General features: G+C 41.6%; 1 protein-coding gene across 1 annotated transcript in view; it reads right to left on the minus strand.

The window, feature by feature from the left end:
- Nucleotides 1-1,849: 1,849 nt before the first annotated feature.
- The window catches only part of CA8 (carbonic anhydrase 8 (inactive)), a 77,792-nt gene continuing 60,981 nt past the window's right edge, over nucleotides 1,850-18,660 (minus strand). The window contains exons 8-9 of the mRNA XM_090040037.1: nucleotides 16,927-17,098; nucleotides 1,850-2,411 (exon numbers count right to left, since the gene is read on the minus strand). Of these exons, the coding sequence (XP_089896163.1) occupies nucleotides 16,964-17,098 (135 nt within the window). The 3' untranslated portion in view covers nucleotides 1,850-2,411; nucleotides 16,927-16,963. The remainder of the gene's footprint in view (nucleotides 2,412-16,926; nucleotides 17,099-18,660) is intronic.

An 18,660-nucleotide genomic window follows, 5' to 3' on the forward strand; every position in this document is an offset into this window, starting at 1 on the left:
CGTAAACACAGGAAGGGAGCACAGGAAAAGGAAATAATTGACTTTTTTAGGGGAGACATTACATCATTTGCTTTTCAACATATCCTGTTTCAGAGTCAGCATAATACAGTACAGTCCAAGATAAGGAACATGTTTTACTTAGAGAACAAATATAGCTCCAGTTTCATTGTAAGGTCAATTTGCCACATTAAAATTGCAGTTCTTTCAACTAATACTAAGTGGTTTTAATATGTTATGTGCAAATGAGAAAAGGTCTTCAACTAGATCTCTTCTGAATCAGCTACATCTGGCCCAGTAACTCAGTGGGTTCACAGCTTGATTTTGCATTTTGGAGTTTTCCCTCACTAGTAAAACATGGGGACATGGCCTCTGCTGGAGGAACTCTGCTACTTCATTGCAGGTCTGGCCCCTGTAAAAGGAAAGTTGAGATTCTGAAGCAGGAGATGGATACCAGGGGAAATGCCAAGTCACTGACCAGAAATGCAGCTGATCCAGTCTAATCCATGCTGGCTGGACAGTGCTTCTTGGCTGGCAATCCCCCACTTTTCAAGACGGAGTCAAAGTCTCCTCCTTTCTTTCAGGCAAAGGCTCCTCTGTGGAACAGGCAATCCTTTGGTTGCTATGGATGTTTTCTAGCTGTGGTTGCTACTGAAAAGAGGAGGAGGCAGGCAGACACTTTTTAGCAGCCCTTTTGTTACTGGGGAGGTGGTGGTGGATGCTCAGTGATCTAATGCCTTTTATTTGAATGCTAATTGTCAGCTTTGATCATTTTGGTCCCTGACCAGATGACACAAAAGTTGGCCACAGAGGAAAAGTTGTTAAAACTGGGTGTAAATTGGCAGTGACATCAAATTTACCCCTAAACCTGTAGGGTGATATTTTCAAAGGGAGTTTAGCACTCACGGTTAGTAGTTTTAAGGCACCAACCTCTTTTATCCTGAAAATAGCTTCATTCTAAGCATGTATCTTATCTGCAGTTTGTTGTATGTGCTCTCATTGCATGCTATAAAGGACAGCTTTTGTTTCTGAATAGGCCTCTCTACCTGAAAGTAATGGTGTCTGTAACATCCAGCCTGTGCTTGGCTGCCCTGATGAATGATTGTGAGAATGATGCAAAATGGTTATGCTGCAACCACTCATCGTATAACGCTGAAAACATGGATCAGACATGCATTGTGATGCTGCGGTCACTCGTCTGGTGATGCCTCCACGATTGACGACCACCAATGTGCTCTTCTGTGGTAGCCTCTCTTTCCTGAGCCTCGTGTTTGCATCTCCATTGTGACCCTGCTTGGGGCTTGCCATCTGTGACTGACAGTGTGTCACCTCACATAGACCTGTGCTCTCTGTGCCTGGTTCCAGCATTGATAATATACTGTGCAACATTACATACTTAGATCAAAGGTTTCCTCTGACAGCCTTAAATATTTTTGTCTTTTGCACCTATATGCTGTTGAGGGGACTGTAGACTGTATGTTGGATTGATCTAGACAAATTTTGCTTTTCAAAAACCACTATCTCCTTAGCTGGGTTCAAATAATATAGTGTACTACTGCCTGTACTACTGGACATTGTGCTAAGGGGCAGCAAAGGTGTTCAGTTCTAGTGTAACTCAGTCTTTTTATCAATTTCTAGCTTCTGTAACCTTTCTTTCTTGTGCACTGCACAGTATGTAGAAGGATGAAGGCCTGCTGTTTTCTACTTCAGGATTGCATATTTCTCTGCAAATTTATATTATTCACTGGGCAGAAAATCATCAAGACAATTCTGCTTGTTTGCATGTCAGTTAATTTTGTCACATTTTTAGAAGAATCCTATGAATACAAATGATACTCTGCTGCAATTCAAATAAACTTTGTGTTGATATTTTAATCCACGGTTGCAGGGAGGGGGAAGAGAGAATCCATCCTGAAAGCTGTATTATCTTCCATGTGAGCAAACAATTATATTATTAACATATTTTCAACTGTTCTCCACAGAAGAATTTTTGGTTAGTGACAAAACATGAAGTTAAGACTACAAAATTTAAAAAAAAATCTGCAGTCTGGAAGAAAGATGCATTTGCCTTGAGTGTATATATGTTTTCATTCACACCAAACTAAATGGTAATATTATTTGAGTTGTACACAGCTAGAGAGTGTTCTGGTAAAGAAACTGTGATATAAATGGTAGTAATTATAAAATGTTAACAGCAGTGAGTTGGAAGATTTAATGCATTTTGTTCTTTTAATGTGCAGCCCATTCCCAGAATTTCACCGGACCATGTGGACAGACCAACTGTCACAGCTGTCTATCAAGACTGAATTAGATGAAGGCAGACAATACAGGCTTTGTGGTTAAACTGAAGCAGCAGCCTCAAAAGTTTCCATTTCTCATCCAAGGGCACTGTGGGAGCATTGTCTTCCCCCTCTCTGAAAAGAGAATGAAACAATTATGTTACTGAAATTCCTCCACAGTGGGTCTGAAAGACTGTTTATCTCTAGCCAGGGAGACGGGGGAAACTAAAAGCAGGAGTTTCATGACAGCAGGTGGGGGGAGTTTCAGGGTATATCCTTCAAGTGATATGATGGGCCTGATTCTTCTCTCATCAATGTAAATCAAAAGGAAACTCACAGAGGTCACTGAAGTAAAACTGTTGTGAGGGAGAAAAATATAGCCCCAAATATTTCTACACAAGATTTCCATTGCAAATTAAGCATCTGTTGATACGAACATTCTGGCAGTGCTATCTTTGTTCTCACAAGAAGATGAAACATTTCATTACAATAACATCTCAAAAGTGCCATTCTAGACCAAATAGTAAACTGCTGCTAACATGAAGAATACGAATGGTAAATTAGATAAGGCAAACTATGCAATGGATTATGCACCCCACGTCTCATTGCAGTCTGCAGGCGAGAACCTTCTAGGACAGTGGTGTTCAAGTCTGTTGCAGACTAAGATGCCTGCTCCTTTAAGGGCAGAAAATGCCTAGAGAGAGGGCCCTAGCAGTCAGGCAGAAACCCCACAGGTGCAGGTTACTGTGGCAGCAGGCTAATGAGGGAATTAGCCTGCACCTGCACCCAGTCAGCTGCCCGGAAGAAGGCAGGGCCCTGGGCACATATAAACCCTAGGGCTGGGACTAGAGAGTTAGTTCTATGGTAGTAGCTAAGAAGAAAGGTGCTCTTATAGAGGAAGCTAACTGGAGCTGCTTGATTGCCTGTTCTGCTTCTGGTAGGATTAAGAGGCTATAGGAGCTCATAGATAGTGGTGGCAGGGGGAGGCCCAGTAAATTGAGAGAGGAGCTTGTTTTCTAAAAGAGGTTAGAGTGTGGACCCTATGTTATGGTTGTGTTATAGCTCAGGGACTTGTGCTTTCTGTTATTTAAACTGGTGGACTAGGCTGAGGCTACTGGGGAGGAGGAGGACTCATTGAGGCACATTACAGCATGGAGATGCCAGCACCAGAGAGGGTGCGGTGATGGGGGGTGAGCTGACCCCAACACAAGAAGACAACCTCTATGTAATGTCTGTGAGTCATGGGATATGATAAAGGGATGGTTTTGGAGTCGTGCATACCCCCAAGCTGTATGGGCTAAATTATAAGGCACTTTCTGAGTGTGGGCCCTCATAAAGGGCTTAGAGGAGCAAGTCAGGACTGTGACGGGAGGCTGTCCTTGAGTTGATGCCCCAATTCATCACTTATATCAGCAAGACATGGCAGGAGAGACTAGTAGGTGCCCATAAGGCAGAGCTGGCACAGTCACAGTGCCCAAGGGACATCATGGTCCACCCAGGGGTGGTCATATCGTGACAAAGTTATTCAACCCTGCAGGCTAAAGCCAGTGTGCAAGGCCTTTCTGTGAGCCAGGTCAGTGGTGTGGTCCACAAACCAAATCTGTGGACTCATGTTATCCAGTCCAGGGAGCTCCCCTTGAGTCCAGAAATGTGGTGACAGGAGAAGCTGCGGAAAGCTGCTGCTCCTCTACCACTGAAGATCTGGATCTATGGAGATCCCTGCAAACCAGCTGATACAACTCTGCAAGCTGGATCCAGCCTGTGGACTGTATCACAGTCACCCCTGTTCTAGGAGATATTTAGCAGGTAGTGCCTGATGACCATTTTTTCTATTAATAAAGAAAGTAGAAACTCTAATTATAGCTTGGGACCTCATTGTGCTAGGTGCTCTACACATACCCATAATGTTCCAATCAAATGACTTATAAAGCTCAGAAAACCAGTTATCCAAGCTTCTCCTGAACCCTTTCCCAGGCCAGAAATAATTGAGGTGAATGTGATAATGGATCATTTCATCCTAACTTATTAACACAAGAGTTTTCAGCCTTTCTGGGTCAGTGTACCCCCAGTGGCTGGTCAAAAAGGAAGGAGCGTTCCTTCCCCCCCCCCCCCCCCCCCCAGCAGCCACTCTGGCGGGGGGTGGTCTTCCAGTAGCCAATTGCTTACCTGGGGAGGGGGGTCATTGAAAGTTCCAACCAACAGTGATGGAGAAAGTACCCCCAGGGGTATGCGTACCCCCCAGTTGAAAACCCCTGGACTAACATCTTCAGTCTTTTGAGGTTAATTTAATGTCAGATATACTACATCTAAATATGAAATGCAGAATAGTGAGGGCTGAGGTGCAAGTGTTCATCTAAAACAATATATAATATTACTCTGTAGCCCCTCTGCTTGGGTGAGTTCCTGCTTTTTCATACAGTAGCCCAGGGACAGTCTGGTTAGAAAGCAGTTGCCCTGTTAGTGTAGCTGCATGAAGCTGAGGATCTAACACAGAGATGAAAGCAAATCTTCAACAGGTGTTCTCATACTTCCATGTTATCCCTAGTATCATTGGTTCTCAAGGAACACTCAGAGCTGGAGGTAGGTTTATTTGAAGAAAGTGAAGTTAACTTCCTGATGCCAAATGACAAGTTTGCTGGGGGACACTAGTTTAATTTAAACCAGGAAGGGGTCTGGGACAGACACTGCATACACTGGTTTAACCCAAATCAGTTGAGTCTGATAGTACATTCAACCAGATTTATCTTAAAGCAGTTTCAGCCATTTTGAAACTGGTTTATGTGCACTGAACTTATGTTCTGTTACATGTTTAAACCAGTTTCTGGTAACTTAAATCAGTTTAAGTGTAATGTCTCTCCTGAGCCTTAGAGCTGGAGGTAGGTTTATTTGAAGAATGTGAAGTCAACTTCCTGATGCCAAATGCCATTTTCTTGCAAGTTCCAACACTGTTAACTCTTCAGGAAGTAGCTGTCTCTTACCAATTTTGTATAATGCCCAGCACAATAGATTCCTAATGGGCTACTTTGCACCACCTATAACATAACTGCATATAATAAAAAAAACACATCTTTAGTATTGTTGGCACAGTTATCAAGGCGGTGCTTAGATAGTTGGGGCATACTCCAAGTCCATAGAAGACAAGAAGCTCCTATTAACTTTCATGTAAGTCATGGGATCAGTTTGCAAGTACTGACCCAGAGTGCTCAAAAGCAACCAGAAATTTTGCTTTTTAAGACTCAGTGTCAGCAGGCATATGTTATGACACACTGACACTTTCTCAATCTCAATTAGCACTCAACTAATTAACAAAACTGTTCAATCCACTGAAGTGAGTAGTATCTCTCTTCTTTCTTGACTAATCCCTAATGTGATGTAAGGGTGATTGAGTATCTAATTACTCCTTAATTGAATGAACACATTATACATTTTTCCCTGAGTTCAAGCTTAATGCTTTTGGTCCAGAAATCAAAGTCAGTTAAATTAAGTTGAATTGGGATTTAGGCAACTATTGTATTAAAAGAAATGCTTACAGAAAGGAGTCTAATTATGAACAAATGTGAGGATTTTGCATTGTATTCCTTCTAGAAGTACTGAATGATGAGAGACTCATTTAGAAGATTTATAGTGTTATTATTCATGTTTACCCTTTAGTCTCAGTTCAGCTTCGTAATTAAATTCCCTTTAAACTAAAGGAGAAGGCGAGGTAGATTTGTACCTTTATAGACTAACCAAAGTATTATTTTCATAAATTGGCTGCTGAACTAAAAGTAGTAATATTTCTCTCATACAGTATTGTATGATGGCACAGAAGGTAGACAAAAACTGTGTATCGGATGAAACATTTGCTTCATGTACCTCTAGGAAAGGTATGTGTAATAATATTTAGAGGAATTCCCAGATGTAATGTTAGTTTGCAGTTTATGCCTCTAAGCCTGCAAGCTATTTTGTGTGGAATCCTGCACCCAAAAACTAGCCCTGTTGGCTTTGAGGTACAAAGCAGGTGAAGCGTTCTTTCCTAAAGAGCAGCTTGCTGGATCATTCTACTCATCATACCACAGTTTAAAACAATTGTAAAAGAAATAAATATTGGCATATTTCATTAGCAATATAGATTTACTGATTTTTCATCACAAAATTGAAAACTGTTCTGTTATCAAGGCAATTCTGCTAATATGTTATTGCAAAGGCCACTTGCCTAAAAGCATTTATTGCTTCAGAGAAAGTCCTCTTGATCAAAACTTTTTAAAAATAATAGTGATCTGCCCCTACGGGTAGTTTATGTTAAGTGTAGGACTATGACTTCATAGAAAAATAGCAGGAGAAAGAGGTTCATATATACATATTTACTGTTTAAGTAACAAATCATACAAACAACTGTTGGTGATAGAGGACATGGAGAAAGAGAAAGATAGGAAGGTGTCATAAAACATTCATCTAATGAACTGTTTTTCAAAGTTGTTTGTATACCATCGGCAAGTCTGTCAGAATGGTTTCAGGTAAAGCATCTCTAAGGGTATTAGGGAGGCATCCAGGAGTAAAGCGAGGGTGCTAGTTAAGGTGGCAGAAGAGGAATGAAGGCTGCAATCCCTGGTCAGGACAGCTGCAGGGTATCAAAAGAATTTTCCCATTGTTGAAATGGCTAGTGACCCAACTCATTGGCACTCCCAGTCCCCTCATTCCTCTTTAGCAAAGTTCTCTCTTTCTGCACCTTGCACCACCCCACCCCCATCATTACTCCAGCTTCCTCCCATTCTCTCTTTCCACTTCTCCAACACTACACAATTTGAAGTCTTATCTCAATTTAAATTTTTTAAAAGTCCTTGCAACCAAGCAGTAACAATAGGTGGCAAAACTACTCTGACATTTCGCTACAAATGAACATGATCTCGGAGTAAAAAAGACAGTACTGCTGGCTGCGTCCCAGGGAACACACATGCTACATACCCCCTGGTGTATAGCAGGTTACCCTGGGTGGGATAAGGGAGGCTGGGGGCACCAACTGTGCTGGCCCCAGCAGCCTTACCTGGGGTTCTGGGGGCTCAGGGAGCTGCAACTATGGCACTTCTGCAGCTGGGAGCCTGGCTGGCAGCCAGGCTCGAGTTTTGGATGGTGCACACTGCTGCCACATGAACCAACCCGGCTTTTTTTTTTTTTTGGCATGGGATTTTTTTGATCCTGGGATCTCCTGGTGTCAAAAAAAACCCAACCCCTGCACTACAAGGTAGTAGCATGGGGAACATCTGCATATGCAGTGTATGGCACCACATAGCACACATTTGCACGCATTTGGACCCAGCCTCTGATTCCATGTTTGGGGCATGGATTCAGATGTACTTTAAAGAGAAGAGTTCTCTGATGCAAAATTCACTCTTCTGCAATATCTTAAGATTTTTATTCCCATGATTTTCTGATTTACTTATGTAAGGCCAGATTGTGATATTACCTATGTTGAATTCTATCTTATTATTGTTTATTACCACTGGAATCAACAGTACACAACAAAACTACTTATCTCTTCGGAGTTAAGTGCTATGCACCATGATGAGACCCCCAGTGTATGCATTTGGCCAGCAGGTCATTGATAATATCCAGAGATAAGTAAGTTTAATTCCAAGTTGTGGATTAGATAAAAATATAGAAAAAATAATTACTGATTAAATAAGCCCTGCACTAGACATATTTTTCTATAGCTCATAAATGTTGATAGAGAATTTAGTAATACAGAACAATTACTCTGAGCTAAAATTAGAATCACAAATCATAAGTGTTTTGCTGTGTTTTCTAAAATGGATACCTCCCTGTTGTCAACAGTATATTTTTCAGATGTATCTTCTAATTCATTAACATATTTTAATATACATTAAAATTTAATTAAATTAGTCCACATAAAAATGATTAATTACAAACTCAAGAGTAGAGGTGTGAACATCAGGATCTAAGTTTCACTTAGGTTATATTATGAAATTCCTTAAATTCCCCCTCTGTCACTTAGCTGAATAAAGCAGTGTATTTCATTTCTTTCCTTACCTGTTGTGTGGTATTGCAGTATACTGATAAAAAGTTACTACATCATCTTAAGCTAGGTGCAGATGTTACATTTAATGTGCATTAAGTGTGCAGAAATCACTTCAAAGCCATAATAGAACAGACTGTCATGGCACGTGAAGTGCTTTAAAAATGGTGGACCCCTGTTCTAAGTTAAACCTTGATGGATGTGCTATTAGACTAAAGCACTTTATGTTAGAGTGTTTTATCAAATGTCTGTACCATATCCATTGTGAGTTAAGGCATTTCAAGTTGGGCCACTTGCTAAGTGGCTTGTTAGCTTTGGCTGACTAGAGAAGCACCAGCACACCCCCACCCCCAGGCTTTAACAGAGAGGAAACAGAAAAGGTTGTCTCCTCCCTGAATGGCTGGAGGTGTGGGGCGGGGGTGGGAGAAACAGGCTTCTTTTCCCCCTACTGCAGTTCCTAGCACATTAAAAAACTTGGCCAGGCAGCACAGCCCTGCACTGCAGTTTCTGATTATAGCTGTCACCAAACTCAGGGCAAGTGGAGGAGGGGAGGAAAGCAGACCCTCTGCAGCGTGAACCTGCCCCCCACCCACTGCAAGACCCCAGCCACAAGCTGTAGAAGAACACTTACAATGGGGAGGCCCTTGCAGTAGGGGGGCTTCCTTCCCCTACCCCTCCTGACAATGGCAGCCAGAAGCTGCAGCATGGGGCTGCTGGTCAGGCTTTTTGCAGCTGGGGGTGGCAGGGAAGGGAGCCCCACTTCCACATGGAATGGACCTGGCCCAGCCCCACCCACCCTAAGACCCAAGCTGGCCAGGCTGGGTCTGTGTGGCAGGGAGACTCTCTTTCCCCCACTCTTGCCCCCAGGCTGCAGGCAACTGGTGAGGGGGTAGGGCTGGCCATAAGGCCCACTAAGGCATGTGGAAGTGTCCCTGCAGCTCATGCCCCCTAACCCCCTGCTGCAGGCAGGCTGAAGCGGTGGGGAGGAGGGGGAAAAAACAGTGAGGGACCTGATGCTTCCCCCCTTGCCAGAGCCTGCCCATGTGAACAAGTTGCTGGTGGACTGAGCAGTGCCTGACCTGTGGGTGACCCTGGTGCTTCCCTCTGCAGTGGTGGCACCACCTGGGACTGCCTAGGCGTGGTGCCACCGGGGGGGTGCTGCCACTCCAGAGGCAAGTACCAGGGCCCCCCACAGCTCAGGGCCTTTCAGTCCACTGGCAGCTCACTTTCTGGCCACAGGATACATGGGCAGGTTCTGGAAAGGGGGGGAAAAAAAATCAGGTCCTTGCCAATTTTTTTTTTTCTTTCTCAGTGGTGCCTGCCCACACAAGTTGCCACTGGGCTGCACAGCCCCTGAGCTGCAGGGGGGCCCAGTGCTTCCTTCCACAGAGGTGGCACCCCTTGGAGCTGCTCAGGTGGGGGGCTAGCTGTATGGGTGAAACATAGCTAGCACCTGCTGGATTCAAAGGTGCAAGGGGCGCTAGAAGCCTAGGCATGCTTGGGGAAGCTTGGGCTTGGTGGGCTTCCAGTACCCGATGCACCATCCCTGCCACCTTCCTGCTGCTTCAGACCATCCAGGAATGAGTGAACTTGCCTCTGGGACCGTACAGAAATGTGGCAGGAGGGTAACTGGATGTGCTGGCAGCTGAAGGAGGTGGCAGGGACTGTGTATGGGGTACTGGGAGCCCACCAAGCCTGAACTACCCAGAGCAAGCCTGGCCTTCCAGTACCACATGTACCATCCCTGCTGCCATCTCCAGATGTACGGGCCCTTGTACACATGACAAATATCTCTGTAATTTGTTAAGTAGCAAACCAAAATACTTCAAATGTGTTTTTCCTTGGTACATAAAAGGTCAGTTAAATCAAAATATGCTGCTGCAGATGTACACTTATGAAATGTAATTGTAATATGCTGCTGAACATGTACACTGTTAGGCAATTAAATCACTAAAAAGGGCAATGAAACCGCTAAAGGGGACAATTTTATCATATGTACAACCGCCATTCTTCATGTGTACAAGGGCCCTATGGGCTTGATCATTCCCAGGGTGCAAATTAAGGGGGAGCCCAGGGGGCTGAACCCCCCCCCCCAAAGAAATGAGAGCCTCCCTATCAGATTTGAAAATCATAACTTGGGGGGGAGGGGGATCTCTGATCAGATTGCTCCTTTACTTAGGTGGACTTGTTAATCAATGAACCAGTTTTTTTACAGACCCCAACAAGAGTCAGTGTCATTTGAACCCTGGTCATCTCTAGTGCTAAGCACTTGTGTTCTGATCCAGCAGCATGTAAATACTCCTACTGATTTCAGTAGAACTATTCATGTGCTCCAGGCCTTTGCTTTGGGGACAAACTGTGGAGCATCATGATTGTATATAATAGCCATTATAAAAGGAAGCACAATGCTAAACATTACTGACAACATACTGTAAAGTCTTATGAAATGAGGAAAATTAACTGTCAGGCCAATCCTTTCTTAAACACAGAACCAGCAGACACAAGAAAGGGAATTGAAATGGTTAGGCTGAAAAATCCCTTCATTGAGAAACAGAACCATTTTTTAAATGTTTAAATGACCCTACTTTTTTCATGTCTAGAAAAAGAAAGCAATATTTATATTTCTAACAAGCCACTGTTGATAGTGCTTTGGAAACAAAGAAAAAGAGAAGAATGGTAATAATATCATAATGATGAATGACTGGTGAAACTTGTTCCAGCTATTGCATCAACATAACAGGAAAGGATAAAATCCCAAAGTGTTGAAATTTCCCCAGGGTGACTTCTTTGTGAGCCTTAGGAACTGCAAACGCTTGTGGTAACACAGATGAAAAATACATATTGATTGGTAGTGTCAACTTCCATAAAAATGTCATGTTCTCAGAAATCTGTCTCAGCTGTTCACCAAAAAAAGGCAGCAAACAGAATTGCAGCATCCTTAATTCAGACTCATAATGACGATGTTTAACTGTATGTATCAACCTGGATCTGGACTTTCATTCACACTTCATAGCTTCATACAAGTGTACAATATTATGTTTATGAATCCAGTGTTCATTCCCATGCTCTACACAGGCCCACTGCTACACAAGTACCTCTCTCATTACATAGCAGAAAGAGAGGGTTAGTTTGCCCTGTGAGTCTAAAATTAGGCAGAAGACAGGGTAGAGTGGTACCTTTATAGACTGACACATTCAAAGAGGCATGAGTTTTCATAGCCTACAGTCTACTTTGTCAAATATATCTCACAAAGCCTATGAAAGCTCATACCTCTCTGAACAAGTTACATTTGTATAAATGGCAAAATGTGCATCAGAACTGAGAAAATGGTTGTGGTGCACTTTTGAAGCAAAGTATATCAAAGGTGTTATAGTTCAAAAACGCACCACCACCATTTTCTCAGTGCTGACACACATGTCACCACTTATACAAACATATGCAATACAGCATCAGCTTGTGTGCAGAGCAGACTTGACTGAGTCTGCTTCAATGCCTTCCTGCGCATCAGAGCAGACAAATGTATGTGTATACACAGCCCATAATGTAGGGAGTTTTAAAATCAGTCATGATCATCAGATTTAGGTTAGGTCTTGGGGTAATGGGGAACTATTGCCATGGCTATAAAATAACCTATTTGATATAGGGTTCAAAATTTTTTAAAAATATTTTATGTAGTTCTATAACTCCAAACCACTTTTTAAAAAGGATAATATATTGCAGACCAATTGCTTACTTGTTTTTTTCCCCAATGGAAAAACAAATTAAAATGCATCCTTAAAGTAGTGCAAATATTGTTCCTCAACAATAATTTTAACTAGTCATTGCAGTCAATGAGAAGATTCTCCTTGATTTCAGTTACCCTTAAAATTAGCATTTATAGCCTAATTCTGCAGCATTCAAACTTATGGAAGTTTTACAATTAGCTACAATGCGTGTAGGATCAGGCTCAACAATTTCAGTTCTGCAAGGTACTTTAACATGCATCTACTCTTCAAGCAGGTGTAGTGCCACTGAAATTAATGTAATTACTTGTGACTAAAATTAGACATGTTTAAGTTCCTTGCTTATTTAAGGCCAGTGTTCAGCATACTCCAGGATTAAGGATTTAGTAGGTATTTGAAGACTGCTCCATTGATATAACAGAGCATGAGGCACATCTATCAAGTCTGTTATCTGCAAAGTGACAAAGATTATGTAGAGGGTAATAGATCAATAGGAAATCATACACAGTGCAATCTCCAATGAAAAATACACTATTGAAAAAGTACCTGTCTACACATCAGATAAGTATGTGCTTAGCCCAAAAAGATCATTTGTGTGTTAAACTCCTGCAATATTGACAACTTTGCTCATTCAAAAATAAATGAGTCAGGTCCCAATATATCACAAGGTTGTATTTGTAAAAATGTAATACATTTGAGGTACTCTTTATTTTCCTGCTAGAGCTTAAGCATTTCAGATCCACATTTTCAAAGTTTTCTGCACAGAAAAAATAAAAACTCAAGTTTATTGAGCAATGACCTAATCCAAGCTTGAAAGACTTTACAAAAAATGGAAAATATTGCATGTCTCTCAATAAAATCACAAGAGTTCGTGACACTGCTCCTAGTTTCACTTGACCACCTTCTCCTAAAATCAATTCTTATTGTATTAAACTTTGCATGGTTGAATTTAATTGCATCCCTCCCACCCACCCCACCCCTCCTGCAAAAAAAATAAATAGAGGTTTCAGCTAAATTTATGGAGTTGGGGGGTTTTAGCCTCATGCATCTCAACTAGGCAATTAGACTGTCGTGAATCAACTCAAGCCAGCAATCTGTGGGCATCTATATACATGCTCTGGGGTGGAGGGGGGACACTTTAATTAGAGTAGGTCTGAGAGCTGCTCTAATTAAAGCGCCCACAGCATCATGTGTATTCAGCATCCCACACTTCAAAATGGCAGCAGGCATGCTTTAACTAAAGTTTGTTTGATGAGCTGTAGTTAAAGCACCCCTGCTGCCATCTTGAAACACAGGGATGCTGAATACATGCAACACATGCTTGATTAATCGAGTTTACTCTGACACGTGCTAATTAGCATGTGTCAGAGCAGAAGTCCATCACATGTATAAGTGCCCTATGATGTGGGCTGGAGAGTTTCAAGAGAGGCTAGAAATAGCAAAAGGAACAGGTTTTCTTTTAGCAGGTAGCAAGACCCATGAGGATCTTTCAAAGACAGATCAACCCAGTTGTGGGAGGGACAAGGAGACAAAAATATTGTTGGACATGTTAACTGTGGTTTCATAATATTTATTTGGAAAACCCTGAGGCAGAGTTTTTTTCTGTCATTTCAGGAAGAAGCTGTAGAAGAGATGCTTTTGGAAATATCATCCCAGTAGCCAGCGTTGCATGACAAAATCCCCACTTCTAATACTCACACTGATTGGTATCAGTATTAGTTTAGCATTTAAAATGTCTGACTGTTGATACTAAAGGTTATGCTACCTCTCTTAAGTTTTACTTTATAGAGTTACTAGTGCATACTGATTATATGGAAAGACTGCAAAAGATACTATTCGTTTGTTTAAACTTTGAATGAAATATCTGTTTGTCATCTCAGCCTCTATTTTTTAGAGCTCTTTAAATGCACTACCATATATTGCCATTGTACTATATTACATTGTTTCATAATTACACAATGTTTTGCTTAGCACTGCAAGAATTTCAATCAGTGCTGAGGAGCAGATGTTCTGCAGATTTATGAATGTGGCATACATGGAGCCCACATCCTGCTTCATTCTGAGTTATCTCTAGTCTTCCTGTCTGTCTACCACATTCCCCTTAATTATATATTTCTGCCTTTTCTGATAAACGAATGAAGTCAAGGGAACTCTGACATTTGTGAAGGTTCTTCCATGTTTATTGGCAGCAAACAGCTACCAAACAGTTGCACTATGCTGACTTGAAAAACAGAAGATGGGCATTTTATCTATATATAGGAGCACTGAAAATCAACAGTCTGCTAGCCTTTATACATGTAGGCTGCATCCAGATGATCAGGGGCATGAGCTTATAGCAGCACAAATTTGTGCCACTACATTGTGCCATAGTGCGTGCCCCTGAAGATGTGCTTTGTTGCAGAACACAATGTACTGCTGTGGGAAACTGCCCATGCCCAGCTCCTCCCAGCTCTCGGTGTGCTCCATGTGCTGTGAGGAGGGGCTGGCAGTGGCACAGAGTACCTCAGTATAGGGCTAACCAGCAGGTAGCCTCTGCATTGAGGCACCCTGAGCCCAAGCCACCCAGGGAATGGCATGTGGAGACCTGGAAGCAGGAAGCCTGCTCCCCTGTCCTGAGGTCCACCGTGCCCCAGCCAGCTGTCCAAAGCTGACTGGGGTGTGGTCTACGTCAGCATGGGGACTCCACAACATGCAGAGAGAGGCTACCTGCTCCCATGGCTGCCTGCTTCCCTGTCTCCACGTTTATCCCAGTGCACACTGTTTTGGTGTGCTTTGCATCACTTTTCCAGGGCTTTTGGGGTTTTGTGGGGGGGGAGGGGAGGTTGCTTCTTTGCTACTGGGAAATCCCAGTAGCAAATTTTCCCCCTGTGCTGCAAATTAGTAGTGTCATGTGTGGTTTAATGTACAATGTGTGCAGTTTGTGGAACCACAAAGAAGCATCGCATTTAGATGGACCTGGCTCACCCAACATATGTATATACTGAGCAAGTTAGACAGGCTTTTTGGGTGCTTTTATCTAGTAGCTGATTGAATCGGCCTGAGATAAAAATTCCAAAAAGCCCTCCCCGCATTAGTTCGACCCCGCTCTGCAGGGTTTGTATAGATTGCATGCTTCGGTGGGACTTTTTGGCATTTTTATCTAAAGCTGATTCAATCAGCTACTAAATAAAAGCACCATAACACCCCACTAAAGCGCCCAATCTATACAACAGATGAGCCAGGTTCAGCTAATGCAATGCTTCTTCTGGGCATGCATTGTGTTCTGCATGTGGGTACACAGAGTTTAAAGTGCTGGAGGTTTTTTACATCTGGAAGCTGCCCACTACATGGATGCCTCTCCATGAATTATTGGGTGGACTGGCATTGTTCCAGGAAACAGTCTGACACTAGAAATGATAGTATCTCCAACACCCTCCTCTACTTTTGCACGTGGGAGATAATATAGCTGGGTACTCTGTTACCTTCACAGCTGCTACTGAATAGTGACAGGGGGTTTCGGTCTGTATCAGCAAGATCCTATTGAAGCCATACTTCCACTAAGGTGAAGAATATACAAAGCAAAATGTTTCCCTGGCTCCACATAGCAGAAAAGGTGCTTTCTCCATGGATCCTTGAAGCCTTTAGTGCTGGGAAAAGACTGAAGTCCCTCAAACATTTCCAGTAGTGGACAGTGCCAGAACAATACCACAAAGAGAATGTAAGTATTTCCTTCCTTTCTATCTTTTTTGTTATTCTGTACAAGGGATGATTTAAGCTACACTGGGAAAGACAGTTTTTAGCCCTTAGAAGACAATCTCTGAATTCCTTAAAGACAGACTTTATAGAGAGAATGCACTGCGTCTCCTTGATTGGCTCTGTGCTATTTGGTTTGACATATCCAACACTAAAAAAAAAACCACATCTCTGGCAAATAATTAAATTGGGTGCAGAGAGCCAAAATCTGTCTCCTGTGGGCCTGCACAATGCTCATAGTCATAGATCTCATGCAGAACTTTAAGGTCCTTAATTTAGCACAGTCCTACAATGAATATTAGCATTTTACATGTAAAATTCATCCTTTGGGAATCAAAATTGTGAGTTATTTTCTAAAGCGTGGTCAAGATAAATCTGATTATTTAAAACAATTATTTGTAAGTGTTGACAAAGGTAATAACAGTTTAAACATGAAAGCAAAGGGGAACATTTTCATATTTCATGCTTAAAATTCAAAGTCAGCATGTCTAATAATGTCACTGGTACAAGGAGTCAAATTACCTACAATGTCCTGAAAAAGTATTTGAATATTACTGAGATAATATCCCAGTAATTTTTATGCAGGATCTAGGTTGGATTCAAATCGCCCATTTCAAGATTAAAGAGAGAACATTTTGTGACTGCAAAACACCATTTAAGCAATGTATGACTCAATTTAAGGTAGTGTCCAAAAATTAAATAAAGCAGTAGGAAAGCAATGTTAACAGAAGGACCTACATTTTCACTGTTAACATCTATTTGGCCCGAATGTCCCACAGTTATAAAATACTTGAGTACCTATATAGAAAAAAATATGTATGCTATATTTAAAGGGAGGAATGCTAAGCCATTGCACTGAAGTCTATTTAATGGTTTCTGTAATTGATATTATCTGTATATAAAAGATTATTGCAAAAGGAGAGAGAGAGAGAGAATTTATAACCCATCCATTTCTAATCCTTTGCTTTTTTCTCAGTAACTCAAAGCCACCTGCTGGTTGTTCGCTTTCTGTACCACTCAGAACTGGAGGATGAAATCCATGATATAATGTCACAAGGGAGATGGATGAAACATTAGCCTCACTGAAGTCAAAAAGGAATTCTCCAAATTTTATTTGAATAAGTGTAATTGCCATTTGTTTTAGTTTCCTTTTCAGCATGGTAGGGAAAAAACTTTCACTTACATGTATAAAGATTTGTTTTGTTGCTGTTCTTCTTCTGCTACTGGAAGGCAGCCCTGATAACTCTATCACTAAGTGGCTGGGTTGGTCTAAAGTTGTCCCCTAATATTCCATCACAGCCTTCTAAAAGCTCTGCACCTTTAACATGGGTCCTCAGTCTTCGAAACTCTTCTATCTGAAAAGGCAAAAAAAATGCTGAATTTCTTAGACATTTCATTTGTTTTATGGAAAAAATAACAGAAAAGGAGTCTTCACCCAACCTCTAAGATTGTATGCACAGTGTGTGTGTCCAAATATCCAAAAATATAAATTTTTATGATAAAGTTCTTAAAAAAATAAAGTGCTTCCAGTTTTACTGCAAAATGACAATTGCACATACAAAATAGATAGCAATGTAGCCCAAATCAGAGTGTCGTTTGAATGTTTCTTTCTGCATATTTTGTTATAGTTTGTTCTATCCTCCCTACCCAGCATTTTATTGAAGATTAGCTTCTATGTATGCAATAAGACAATAGACTGGGGACACACGCTGCTCATTCTGAGCTAACTTAGATAAGTGTCAAATTAGGAATAACTCTATTCATTAGGATGGGTTATGTATTTTATGGTGGAGTTTTTTTCTTCTTTCTTTAGTCACTGAAAATTGGACTGATTTAATCTGTAATAATTTGTAAAACATGGTGGTCATCATCACGGGTGCCTATACACAAGCAAGGAAGCTGCTCCCATGTACTGCAATTCCAGCATATGGGAGCAGACTCAATTAATTAACTCATTTAATCGAGTCTGCTGGAGCATGGCAATTACCACATTCCAGCAGCCTCCGACATCTTGTGTGTCAGTGTCCATGCGCTTCAAAATATTAGCAGGGGTGCTTGAATTAAAGCTCACTTGAGCTTTAGATAAAGTGCCCTGCCACCATTTTGAAGCATAGGGATGATGATACATGAGATGCTCTAAGTACTTTAATTACAGTGGCTCTTGGAGCTGCTCTAATTAAAGCACGTCCCCTGCCAGTCCTGGAGCACATGTATAAATGTCCTATGTCCCATTTCAGCATGTTCTAAATGAGACCTTTTTAGAGTGAAAAATGAGTTTTGTTTCAAGAAAATTTGTCAAAGTTCTAAATCAAAATAAATTGTTTTTTATTTGGTTTTTGTTCTTTGATATGGTGGCAAAATTCAGAGACCAGATTATCTCCAAACCCAGAATAAAACCAATGGAAGAAGCTTTTTGCAAGGGTATTTCTGCAACAATTGCTTCTCACAGGGAGTTGTGTGCATGTTTAAAAAGCCATTTAAAGGGCTAGCCATCTATGCCAAGCTTTTGTGATTCTGTTCAGACACCCAACTCCCAGAGAGGAACTCTACAGAAAAATGATGGTGTGTATAGCTATATTACCATTTCTAAGTAACTTTTGTGAGGTCAGGATGGAGGTGACATGTCACCCTGCCAAATTGTGCTCCCAGCCCACCCATTCTTCCCTTCCCCCTATACGATCCTTTTCCACTCTGACAGCCTAGGGTGTATACACACATACTAAGTCAACTTAAAATAAAGCAATTTAACTAAGTCAACTTAAGCCATATTGGAGCATACAGCTCCTTGACATGGTGGCAGTCATCTTGTGAGTTAAACTGATATAACTAATGTATGTGACTCAAGACAATACACATCAGAGGTGTATTATCTCGCTCCACATTTAAGTTGACGCTGCTCCACATATTTGTGTACACT

Source organism: Crocodylus siamensis, chromosome 3 (genome assembly GCF_052110815.1).
Source record: "Crocodylus siamensis isolate JL-2025a chromosome 3, ASM5211081v1, whole genome shotgun sequence".
NCBI lineage: Eukaryota > Metazoa > Chordata > Crocodylia > Crocodylidae > Crocodylus > Crocodylus siamensis.